This window comes from Cupressus sempervirens, chromosome 9, assembly GCF_028749045.1.
Source record: "Cupressus sempervirens isolate cs-2001-9-10 chromosome 9, ASM2874904v1, whole genome shotgun sequence".
Classification (NCBI taxonomy): Eukaryota; Viridiplantae; Streptophyta; class Pinopsida; order Cupressales; family Cupressaceae; genus Cupressus; species Cupressus sempervirens.
The window spans coordinates 441074983-441088754 of record NC_143126.1 but is presented as its reverse complement, the minus strand read 5'-3'; the positions used below and the strand labels follow the sequence as shown (position 1 = coordinate 441088754).

The following is a 13772-nucleotide window of genomic DNA, read 5'->3' as shown; positions in this document are numbered from 1 at the left end:
GATATATGTAGAATATTATACTTACATAGCTAGGACCAAAATCATATACACATCCAAATAAAATTAAACCAAAAACATACAATCTATTACGATGTAGATTATAACAAAGTCAGTCGATAAACACACTAATTGATGCAGAGACTATCTATCAGTACACATTGACCAATATATCAATGAGTCATTTACAAAACAACCAATACACCAAAGACTAAAATATGAATATATTTTCATCAATGACAAAAAAATCATTAATAACAACAGCAAATGTATAACATCAACTTCACATTCCAACACTTAAACAAATCCTAAAAATGTTGTAGCTGATCGTTAGTTGCAGGTGTCACTAAGCTCATAAAAAACTTAAATTATTAGCAAGCCCATATCCTATAATCCATTGGATTATGTCTTGACTTCATATAGAGTACTTCCAGTACCCATTTAAGCAAACATTCATAGTGTTCAGGCATAAAAAATTCACCATACTGCTGCCTCAAACAGATAATGTGATCACGACCGGGACAACATTGCATTACAAGAAAACTCATATCAATTTACAAACCTTCAGCTCAAAACTAATTCAATAGAGTCTTAATATCTTGTAGACAATTCACCGTTTTCATTTGGGCAAAAATTTATGGCTCATTGGTTTGAGAACTTTATCATACTGCTGCCTCAAAGAGATAATATCTCGATCATATGCTGATGTAAAAACCATTTACACATCTGTCCGAATCCAAGATGTTCTTTGAGGGTTCCAAGATGACCTTTGTTCCTCTATTTTATTGGGAACCAATTATTTAGTCCTGCAAACACATTTCCAAGGCAGCCTAAACTGAAAGTCAAACTAAAATCTTCTAAAAACCTTTAGAAGGATTCAGATATTTGAAGCTCATGAAAAGTCTGGATTCTTTTATTTGAAACTATATATTTCATGTATCGAACAAGAATCATAACCACCCCACTTTTCTCCAAATTGTGGGTTCTATGCGTCCAAGAACCATAGAACCTTGAAAAGATCTCATTTTCAAGAGGGGGTCCTCATTTTGTTGAAGTATGGGGTGTGTAAGAACACAAGTTCATTGTACATATATAATTTTTTACAAGAAATTATTGATTATTGCATTGTGCCTGATTTATTTGTGGAAGCTTTGCATTTTGTGTTCATTGCTTGTTAGTCCAACAGATGGTTCCTATGGATGTCATCGTAATGTATAATATGAAGTCAAAAAATGTTGGGATTGTGTGATATTTAATTGCATTCATATGAATGTGATTATTGGGCCCAAAGGATCCTACAACCCCTTGAGAGATTAATTAGAATCAAAGGCTTTGATAAGATTGCCAGAGTCTACACAATGCAATTATATGTTGTTTTGGTAGGAAGGATGGAGAAGGTCCCCCTCCAGAAAAAGGGGTTCTTTGCTTTTTTGGGCACCTTTTGAGTTGTTTAATTGGCCAACAGTATTAGTGCTCATGGAATTGCAAACAACCTTTTTAAATTGTTAATAGAAACACTTGTACGAGGGAAAGCGCAATGAGTCTTATAGAGATATTAGGAGTACAAAAAGATTGCCAAAATGCTGAAGGAAGAAAGTGGGTTGCATATGTACTCTTTTGTTGAAGATTAATACAGACTTTTGTCTCTCTTTTGATGTTGGTGTGTGTTTTTTTATCATGGTTTGTTGATTTCTATTTGCTTCCATATAAATCATAATAGTTAGTCCAATGTTTCACTAATAAAAATCAGATTTATGTACTTCTGAAGTGCTAACATTTGTGGTGATTCGTCTCATTTTACCAACACTCTCAAGAACCTTTTTGAAATCCCAAAGCACAGCTAGGTTGGAATTAGATTGGTGGCTTTTTCAAGCATTTTAGATTGGAATTAGTTTCGTGGCTTTTTCAAGCTATTTAGATTTAAGCAATTCTCACGGCATATGATCATACTAGGGGATTGACCCAAGATTCTTGCTAATTCCCCCCAAATAAGGCATTCTTTCATAGTGAAAAGTCTTTTTGGCATTTGGAAAGAAACAAACTATTCATTGATTGATTAATATCCATTTCTTGCTTCGTACTAGAGCTGTTATTTGCTCCAATGTTCTCATGCAAATTCAAGTGCAGGCTAACAAAATTTCACTTGAACTGGTGTACCTTCGGGAATTTTTAGATCAATGGGGTAGTGACCGATGCACAATTACCAGTTCAAACAACTCCAACCTTTGGCAAGGGTGACTCTCTACCATGTGAACATTGACATGGATGCAATCCAATTGCTTGATAAACTTGTGATTTTTAGATTCATGGTTCCTAGTCTGCTCATAGTTGATCTGTCACAACATTTTGTCTCCTCTCAGCCACTTGAGTTCCCTCAGTTGGCTAGATTCTAGCAATTTCACCAAGAAAGAAAATGAAGAGGGAATGATCACTAGCGGAGAACTTTTCTTAGATAAATCTTATCACACTAATATGTGGGGCAAACCAGGTAACTGTGACCACCACCCTCCCCCTCCAGTGGTATAGCTCTTGCTGCTTAGTGGTTTTGTCTTGTATTTTAATGCTTTGGGCTTGGCCCCATGTGAACTTTGGGATGTGACTTCTTCTTACCCATTTTTTTTGGTAAATATGGATGATATTGTTTTTTTTAAAGTAAAATACACTAATTCATTAAATTGAAAGAGTCAATTTTTAGTAGCCCATAGGTTGTGGACACTGGATATACCTATAATCTCTGAAATTCCATGCAATAAAAAAATGGGATCAAATTTTATTATTATAAAAATAAGCAAAGTGTACAAGTAGGGTAGGCTGAAAGCCACTCAGTCAACTCAACAAAGAGAGCCATTCCAATCCACTTTCCTCTACCTATATGAATGAGCAGGATTTCCACTCTCAAATGAAATATGCTGCTTGCAAAGAGGTCTGTTATTGAAGTAGGCAAAAGAATACAACTTTATCTTTGTGTTTACCCCTTCTAGGGTTTGTTTACCAGACATCTCTCAGATATCTGCCTTCTGACTGAAGTTTCTTCAAAACTGACTCTGCTTCACTGCCATCCACAGACTCCTGCCATGCAGACAAATCACTTATCAGTTTACAATAACAGGAATAGTTGTTGTCTGATATTTGTGTATTAAATTTTGCTAACGCTTTAACCCTTTCTCTTAATCTATTCATAAGAAGATTTACCTGCTGTTGAATGATGTTCAACAAAGCCTGATGAACATCTTTTGCCATGCCCTTTGCATCACCACACACATAAAAATAGCCACCTTGAGAAATTAGCTCCCATATATAGCTAGCCTGTATTTGACACATGAAGTAGATGTGAGCTACTGTTTGGAAAAATACTTGCAATATGTACTCTGGAAATAGCCAAGCATGTCAAACAGGACTCCTATGAGTTATAAGAGAAAAGTGCAGATCTTCAAATGTGGTCACCTCTTCTAGAATTTTGTGCTGCACATATTCCTTTTGGGCACCTTCTCTAGAAAATGCTACATCCAGTCTAGACAGTATGCCTTCTTCAACAAATTGATTTAGCTCCTCCTGATAGATAAAGTCCTGCATGTTCATTAATAGTTACACTAGTCAGAAAATCACCATCCTTGTTGAGAAAGTAATTATCACATTCCTAACATGAATCAAATGAGGATTCTAAGGTGATCCAATATTTCGTTACCATTTTCCTGTTTCTGCATCCAAAATAGAGGACAGCTGTTCCAAGTTGCAAACCGGATTTTTGCAGAGAAGCTCTTTCCTGGAGGAATCCTCTGAATGGTGCAATGCCTGTCCCAGGTCCTACCATGACGATTGGGACCATAGGATCTGAAGGAAGCTTGAAATTTGACTTCCTAATAAAAATTGGTGCCCAGCTACAATCCTCTGCAGATTCTGTGTATGGGATGGAATTCTGCCAGACAAACACCAAAAATGATCATCAGCTTACATTTGCACCTTACTCAGCATGATCATTCTGGAGAATATTCTTCAGTAGGATTAACTATAGACTTCATGTGATGTTACCTTCATCCATGTAGAGCACACGCCCTGGTGTATACGCCCTGTAGGGCTAGGGCCATGGACTAGAGCACATGTAACATGGACTCTGTTTGGTACAAAACTGTCAAAACCATACAACAGAAACCTATTATGAGTATGTAGGTTTACAAGAAAGAAAAAGAATGAATCTTCAATTTCAAACCATTACCTTGAAGCTGATGAGATGGAATAGAAACGTGGTTGTAAACGTGGAGCAATGGCACCAAAAAATACTCCTAGTGGAATCTTCACTGATGGAAACTCAGCAAGAACTTCTAGAAGACTCCTTTGGCATGATAAGATCCATTCAGAATAACCATCCTGGTAGTCAGAAGAAAATACATGTCAACAGTAGAGAAAAATGAACTAATTCTTTGGAAGCAATGACTTGAAGAGCAAAGATTCACAATTCAATTTGCAAAGCCTATTCTGTTCTTATCTAAGACAATTCCCGAAAGGTAAGACAATTCACAAAAGGTAGCCATAACACCAGTGGCCCTGTTAATTTCGACAATTTGCAAGCAACCAAATTGATATTAAAAAAACACACCTTTCCTTCTGGTGAAGATAGGAATTTTAACCGCGCTGCTTCATTGGAATCGGATGCGTATGCTGCTAATGCTGAAAGAGACCCCTGTTAATGAAAATCAAATCCCAAATGTTTTTCAGTTTCACAAGTTGAAATGAATGATAAAAATATAAATAAATAAAAAATTGAAATTAACAGCTACAATATAAATTCAATGGCGTTTTTATAGCAAAGCATATAAATAAACTGCTTAGAATGAAGACCCTTGCATCTGCAATTATTAAAGAAAATAGTGTTCCAATTCTGAAGAGCATTCTAAAAATAGATTCATTAAAGGTCCAACAAGAAAAATTAAATCCACTTACTTTACGAGGTGGATTAAGAAGGTCTGCATATCGTGCTAATGCTGTGTACAAAGTGCAGGGACCTGGGAAAGGGGCAGGAAGAGAACTACATCCAGGTACGGGCTCCCCAGTTTCAGTTTCTTTGTGTAGAGATATTATTATATCAGAAGGATAACCAAGAAGCTTGGCTGCTGTTTCAACTGTTTCTGGGTTGTTTTCAGCATGCACTCCAACATGATCTCCAGCCTCATAACTACAAAAGAAAAAGATATAATCATACAATACTTGTAGCTTACACTATTTGATTCTCTAGTAAATTTGGAAGCCATGTAAGGTTTGGTGCACAGAGTTGTTGATTATGCTTTCCTTTTCCAAAATATGAAAAACATAAAATATTTGTAATTTAGTAAGGTTTTCGCTCATTTCAAAATTCAGAGATTTCAATTAGAGTTTAAAGAAGAACTGTGTAAATGACTTAAAAAAGATAGTGCTTGAATAGTTTGCTACAATACTCATTCACCAAAATATTGCGCATTAACCAGCACTTAAACTATGACCAGCACTTAAACTATGACCCCTGTTTATTTCAATAAATGAAAATGAATGACACTTCACAAGGTCAAAACTAATTTATGCTTACTTTAAGCCTGATCCAGCAATATCAAATTCAAGATGAGTGCATGAGCGGTCTGATAGAGGTAAGTGAAGTTCCTTCCGTAAGACAACAGTTGCTCTGCAAGAAAAATATAGCAACCAAGCTATACTATTTACTCAAATTATTTTGATATGAAACAAATTTAAGAGATATTTTGTATAATAGGCATACCTGTAGGGGTTATGAGCATCATGAATGGCTCCGCCATTGATTTCAGCACTATATGATTCCTCAACTGCTGTATCTTTGTCATGCATAACAAGGTGGTACTGTGGAATTACAGCCAAGTATGGAGTAGTGCAGACTGGTTGATCACCCTCATCTTGAAGCAAACTATCCAATTCCGGCCATAATTGCTCCTTCCTAAAGAATAAAAGTAAAAAATCTTTAGAATTAAGAAACAATTGCATGATCTGAAATTGTCATAGCTTTCTGAATTCAACTGTCAACAATACTGTGTTTGTCGGTTGAGGGCAGCATGATACTGCAATTCACCTAAAATCATTTCCCATGGCACAAAATGTTTCAAATTATTCAAGACATACCAGGCAGTAAAATCATCCTCTATCATTTTGTCATCATCTCCAAGTCCACACGATAGCAAACGTTTGGCCCCTGAAAACCATGAGTTGAACATAAAATTATAGAAATAAACACAAAATTTAAATCAATCGTCCTAAAGGGCATGACTCAATGATGCATACCTTGATTTGCAAATGATTCATCAACATCCAATCCCACCTGCATTCACAGAAAGAAAATTTGGCAAATATAAATGAGGGTTACAAACATAAAATTAGTCTGCCAGCCTAGATTTACATATCATGTCTTCTACTTACAAAAAGTCATATTGGATTACCTTGTTAAAATGCTCATACTGTTTGTTTCCAAGACCAAAAACTGCATAATTGAGTTCTGAAAATCTGGTTTCATTTTCGCCTTCCTAGAATGGAGAATCAGTCAGATTATTTAATCAGAAGAGATGATTTGATGTTTGAAATATTCTTTGGAAAGTACCAATCTTCAAACCAAACAGAATATATTTACCATGGTGATCCACTTGTAAAATTTTGTTGCATTATCCGTAGGCTCGCCATCTCCATATCTGAAAACAAGACAATGTAATGAGATCAGCGTTACACTTTATCTTCAAGATATTCTATTTGACCGAGTTGAGACATATTATATGGATCAAATCTTATGCCTTCCTCCTCTTATATAGTTTAACTGTCAAATAGTATGCCTTCCTCCTCTCCTACTGTTCAACTGTATCAATGCTCTCCTAAAGGCTTGATCTCCCTATTCTGTGAAGTCAAAGAGGCCCACTTATTTGCTCTTAAGAAAGCAGAGGCTTCAAGAAATATAATTCATTTGAAGTGCATATTTTAAAAAGAAATCACATTACATGGGTGAACTCCTTTTGCCGACACTTGAATTGCAGTGACTCTGTAATATTTTAATTATTAGCAGCTAGTGAAGTCAAAGAGGGCAACTTATTTGCTCTTAAGAATGGAGAGGTTTCAAGAAAATATAACTCATTTGAAGTGTATATTTAAAAATGAAATCATATGGCATGGGTGAACTCTTTTTGTTGACACTTAAATTGGAGTGACTCCATTATATTTAATAATTAGCAGCTAAGTAAACAAATAGAACATGAGTGTGCCCTTCGTTCTTACGTTGCAAGAGTAAAAATGGCTATTTTTTCTTTTGTTAGTTTTTCTTCATACTCGTCATCGTCGTCACCATAATTCTCCTGCAGCATATAAGAATGAAAGTCAGATTAAATTTCATAGCAACATGCATCAAAAGTAGTGTCAAGGTTCTATGATCAGTCACTAGTACATCCAGTATGCCAGGTTTTGGAAAGCAACATGCTTACCAGATCAACTGCCTTGAAAACCACTTTGCCATTGTATCTTACTTTGCCTTCCTCTGCAATTGCCTGAAATGAAAACAAAGAAAACTTTAGTGATTGCAATATAGAGTTTATAACTGTTCTTTACTGCAGGAGAAAACCTTACATGAACAACCAAACAGACTTTAAAGCATTTTAATTTCCATCATCCTGAAAACTGAGACTAGAACTGTAAGATATTTTGCATATGTGATACTTCAACTTAAAAGAAGGATTTGCAAAGAAAATGCTTCTTCAATTCTCATGTGACATTGTTAACCAAATCAACTTGTACCTTAACATTTAAAGCACATAGCCTTTAGCGTGAAACTTGATCCTTATAGTTTTGATATTTTTTGACCAGCTAAACTTTCTAGAATATAAATGATCTACTTTGTTATTTACATAAAAGACTGGTTTTGGGCCTAAAATAAGGCATAACATATGAGCATAAGGAGCATCGAATTTTAAAGCCCTGCTTGAGACTGTACTCGTTAAAGTCAACTTTAATTACTTCCACTCTGGATTACTTTCTTGAAGATTGTTTTTTTGCATCAAAAGCTACATTAGACAGTTGGTGCAATGGAGGAGATTACCACTGCAATTTAGAAGCCTTGAAGTTCCAATGGGTTTTTCTTGCCATTCATTAATTGGGATCTTTCCCAAAGAAATGAGTGCGATATTTTCAACTGCTGATGGACAGTGAAGGGCTAAAATATCGAGCAAAATCTCAAATAGTTTAATTGGTAAGTGACAAGATTGATATTTTTAAGGGGGAAACGATAATTAATGAATGGAAAGCTGTTGCTCCCAAGAATTTGTAGTAGATCTGAAATAAAACCTAAATTTACTCAATGGCACAGTGTTACAGCTGAACTGTAGTGAGATGACAAACTAATTACTAATCAGCATCTATAAGTGTATAGTTCGAAACCGAAATACCTTACTTGAATTATCCCACATCAGACAAGTGCTCTATGGTAAAAGGTTGGAACTTTTTTCATAGCTTCAAGCCTCTATCAGACATTTCTCTTGATTTGAGTTTTGATTTGCCATGGGTGGTGGAAAGATAGCCTTAGGTGATTGGCTGAAACAAAAAGGCTTGATACACCAAAGTTTCCTGGACGAAATCCAAGTTTTAGAAATCCTTTGAGATGTGTTTACTGTAGTTAGAGTGGAAAAAGCCTCAGTTTCAACGTGCCACACAAGTTGTAATTTTAGGGAAACAACAGATCAGGGAGTGTAAAACCCAGTTTTGAATATTTTTAAATGCTATCGAGTTGGGAGGTAAACAACCGCAGTTTTCACGTGCTATTCAAGATAAAAATTAGTGGCACCACACTTTTTGGGAGGAACAAGCAGCAGCTTCGGACATGCCATCAGACACAGAGAAAACAAAACCCAGTTTTCATGTGCTACTCTAGGTTCCTTTATTGCTGTCTGGTCATTTGACCATTCTTAGGAATGACTCAGGCCTTACTGAAGTGGGGTTTTAGGCTAACGAACGATTTGATCCAAGATGTCAATGCAGTTATCCCCCCTTTCTCAAAAGTCGTCTACCGTAATGGACAAAAAAGTTGCAATTTTGTTTCTTGCCGGGTTTTCTCCCTTCAGATTGACTGTGGAAAATATTTACCATCTAAGTAATTTTCACTTGTAAATAACTTTACACCTCGAACACCTTAATCATAAAAGAAGAAAGCCATGGCATCTACTCCTGAGAACTTCCCTCATCCTACAGATAACTTTTTTACAATTTTCTTCCATAATTAACGCCTTTTAGCTTCAGAGTATTAATAAAAAGAGATATTGAATATTATGATAAAAGAATAAAATCTATTCCACCAAGGAAATGCAGCCTGGAATTGTAATATTTAATCGCTAGCGCTTTTTTTTCCATGGAAAAGATATTTGAAATTCAAGAATTCATTCTATTCTTAAATAACAACGATCAATTTCATTAGGAGTCTTTGGCTAAACAAAGCAATTCAAAATGCAACCTAGCTTTAAGGAAAAAAATGGCACACGCCTTAAAATACGTGTAAATTACAGATCTACATCGTTTTAAAAAATGCAAATGTCAAATATTTAACCGGGACGAGTAAATCTAAATAAAATCGAACAATCCGTATTCAATGTTTAAGTTTCAGGAACAATTACCTACATCAAAGCTTTGATTTTGCTTTTTTCTTCAAACAAATAAACGTTAATAATCACACGTAACTCTGACGATAATTCGCAAAGCCTGTCTGGAAACGTATATTTAATGCGAAAAAGAATAACATAAAGCTCCAGAAACATAGCAAAGTTAATACTTTAACCAGAAAGACGAATCATTTAAGCAAAATATACAATCTTTCCTAATAACATTCGAATCTCATCTCTGATTGGAAAAAGCTTGGGAAAATCGAAGTTTTACTAAATACGTCAAATAGTTCAGAGAAATTGATCGTATGAAAGATTTCAGCCTACATGAACACTATAATCAAACAAAAATTAAAAATTCAACACAAGAAGTGCAATTTCAGGGAAAAAAAACCTGAAATCTGAAATATTACCTGAGCAAAGCGCTCGGCAGTTCCAGTCTGTGTGCCGAAAAACACGGTGACCTTCTTCTCCTCTGGCCGATTCTCTTCAACCCGACGCACCTGGACCTTAACACTCTTACCCTTGGATTCCGCATTTTTACTCCCAGAACGAGGGCCGCGCAGCAGGAAAACCCCGAGAAATAGTCCCAGCAACACGGTAAATCCAAGCACAAAGAAGGAAGCGGGGAACGTCAACGGACCGAATCCTCTGGCCGAAATCGTACCAAATTCTCCCTTGCTGGCACCATTGATAATCGTCCACAGCCTCACAAGCTGATCTTTATCATACACAGCAGCGCCTGTTTGCACTGAATTAGAGTTCAAAGACAGGACTCCTCCCATAATTTCCCAAAGCTCGTCGATAGTTCGATCCCAACAGCAAACTTCTTCGATTGTATGGATCGATTGATCGAATCCGTGCAGCTGGTGGGACGAGAAGGGAGAATTCAACCGAGGTTTTCTTGATTGGTTGGCTTTCTCAATCGAGGAAAATATGTGCGAAGTGGTTTTAAAGGGAGTGGAGGCAGGCAGTCAAACAATTGTTGGTCAGAAACCACGTGCACCTTGTGAGGGGTTCGTTTTATCTACGCACGTCGTTGGACATTTCGGTGCGCTTTGCAACTGACTAGTTTCGCTCTTGATTCGGGAGGGTGATTGCATGGGTCTCATAGACTACTTTGGTCTCGTAGACGTCATTAAAATCTATTATATCATATCATATATTTATAAAACACTTACCTTCTCTAATAGCCTATTTACATATTTACAGTTGTGAATATTATTTTGTGAATGTCTTTTAAGTATATTCAAACAAATCTTACATATTGTCTTTTGAGGATATAAGTATATTCAAACAAATCTTTCATATTGTTTTTTCATAGCTAATTTTCAAAGGCGGTGTGACATTTAAATAATATTTTTAACGGACAATGATTTCTTTATCCTATCATATTATGAGAACATTATGATAACATTTGATGATACAAGTATATTCATGAGTTTCTCCTTGTTAGTCTTTGGGTACTAATGTTTTTGTTCCCCTCCCCCCCCCCGCTAACTTGTGCAAATCAAAAAAAATATTAAGTGCTACAGTTCAACAAACTTTATATTTTTAAATTAATTTATATTGATTTATTACCTTTTTCTAATTGGTCTGTTGCATTTTTTGTGGGGTTTATTTTATTTTCCCACTTCAAAAAATACAATATTTTCTAACATGCATTAATGAATTCATTAATTACAACTTTATCTTTTCCATATTTGTGACAAGTTCATTATTAATTACAATTTTATCTTTTGCATATTCGTCACAAGTTATTAGATTTATAAAAAAGTCATGTTGTTATCTTCCACAACAAAAATAATGTCTTATCAATATTAATATCACAATTTTTAGTTTTCAAAATAGTTTTAAAAAATGTTAATATATTTTAAATTATTTTTAAAATTAGTTTTATATAAATCAATAATTATTAAATTTAATCTTTTATTAAAATATATTATTGCTATTAAGAGTTGTATTGCTTTGTATATATAGACTTTAGTATATATTAATTTAAAAAATAAAAAACAATTAATTTCTAAATTTAACTTATGTAATAAAATTTTAAAATTTTTAAATTTTTTGGTTAAAAATCTATTAATTCAAATCTCGTGATTTTACAATGCATTACACTAAGTTGTATATTTTTAGACAATGGCTAGTCGCCACATTATTCTATAAAACTAAAATTTAAAATATTAATTAAAAAACAAAATTAAATTTGTTAAAATTTATAACTTCTCTTTTCAAAACCATAATTTTAAATATATTACGTCCAATTTGTTTCCCTAGAGGCAGGGACTCAGCTCTCAAAGAGCTCTTGTTTTCAAACAAATAAACAAATCTTTTGAATCTTGTGTTTTTCATAGCTAGAAGGTGGTATAGACATTTAAGCAATCTTTATTCTAACTTCTAATATGCAAATATTAAGAATTTTTTATATAAAAAAAATTAATAAAAATTTCAAATTAATCATTTATCTTATTTTTCATTGCTAGATGTCTTTATTATTCAAAAGAAAAAAAAGCATTTTCAAATATGATACGAATATTTTTACCCCATGAAAATATTTGATTAATCTGTTATCATTATTTTTAATATGTTGAGGACATTATATATGCATATGTATATGTTTGTATATATGTGTGTATATATGTGTATGTATGTATGTATGTATGTACACACACACACATGAGACATGTATGTATATACATACATGTACATGTATAATAGAGACATGTATGTATATGTATATGTACATATACATACACACACATATGTGTGTGTGTGTGTATATATATTTTTAAATAAGTTCTTTGTCTTGTTTTTTCATAACTATTTATTTTCATTCTTGTAAGATCAGGAGAAAAAAAATTAGATGTGGTGTGGGAATTTTGCATTGTCAAAACATTTAATTAATCTATTATCATAATTTATAATATTTTAAAGACATTGTAATCTTTGTATCTATATCTATATATACATGTTTTCAAACAAATATTTTTTCTTATTTTTCATGGTTATTTGTCTTTATCATTTAAAGCATTGAGAAACATTTTCAAAGATGATGTAAGCATTTTTACATTGTTAAAATATTTAATTAATCTATTGTCATAGTTTTTATTATGTTAAAACAATATGATCTAAATGTCTATATCTATCTACATGAATATTTTAAAAAATTCAAAGTTTCAAGAAAAAGCATCATATGAACATAAATAAAATTTTAAAAGTTTTAACTACTTTCAAACAAATCTTATCAATTTTCATATTTTTAAAGCATTTTCAAAGGTGGTGAAGAATATACTCATTTTTATCTTAAAAGAATTAGTAAATCTTGTGATCAAGAAAACATGGGTTGACCATAGCAAATCATATCTTGTAAGTTATCTGGTAAAATATTATTTTTAGATATTGGTCTTAGTCATTATATGTGACTATTTTAAGAGATTCGTATTAAATGGATTTAGATCATATATCATAAACAAAGATCAAGTAAATGGATATAAAATCTAAAAGTATAGCATACTTGTTTCTTGTTTCTTGAGATAAAGGTGAACATATTCAAACAGAGTTAAGGGAAAGCTATCTGACAAACCATTAGGGAATCTCTCCTACTCTCAATTATGAAAGTAATCAGGTGGCCAAGTCAATTCATGGTTATTGAATTTGTAGTGAAATTTGTAGATTCGACAACTAGTAGATTTATAATAAATACTTTAAAAAAATTAAAATTGAATCATGATGAATTTATAAATTACATCAATATTAGAAGATAAATTACAAAATAGAAAATCAATTTATGATATTGCCTAGTTATTTAGATAAAATGATGATTGGATTGTTACTACTAATTTTAGATTTTTTAATGTGCTTAATCAGGGAATAAGGTCATAAGATAAAAATAATAATTATTATGGATTATGGAACATAATCTATTTTCTGATGGTTGGAATTTTATGTGTTAATTGATTTATGGAGAGTAAGAATATGCATTCAAATTGTGGTCTTTTGTAGTTTCTAAAACTATCAAAGTTGTTATCATTGAGTGGATGAAAGTGGTATGAGGTTGCATGTGTATTATTAGAGATCAAACAATGTAGAGGTTTCATTAGAATGATGTCAATTTTTATGTCATAGTAAATTCAAAGTCTCACAAAAAAATATTTCTTTAAA

The 13772-nt window shown here is 33.3% G+C and overlaps 1 protein-coding gene across 1 annotated transcript; it reads right to left on the bottom strand.

Moving 5' to 3' along the window:
* Positions 1-2747: 2747 nt before the first annotated feature.
* Positions 2748-10534, bottom strand: LOC149539201 (NADPH--cytochrome P450 reductase 1-like). Its single transcript, XM_089800521.1, has 17 exons — positions 10025-10534; positions 7452-7514; positions 7249-7325; positions 6617-6674; positions 6429-6512; positions 6274-6310; positions 6115-6184; positions 5741-5932; positions 5555-5647; positions 4936-5167; positions 4592-4675; positions 4211-4362; positions 4027-4123; positions 3683-3913; positions 3442-3564; positions 3190-3303; positions 2748-3066 (listed from the first exon to the last, which is right to left on the bottom strand). Exons 1-17 carry the CDS (start codon positions 10394-10396, stop codon positions 2986-2988), a joined length of 2160 nt encoding a protein of 719 aa, XP_089656647.1. The 5' UTR covers positions 10397-10534; the 3' UTR covers positions 2748-2985.
* Between the last annotated feature and the right edge of the window lie 3238 nt (positions 10535-13772).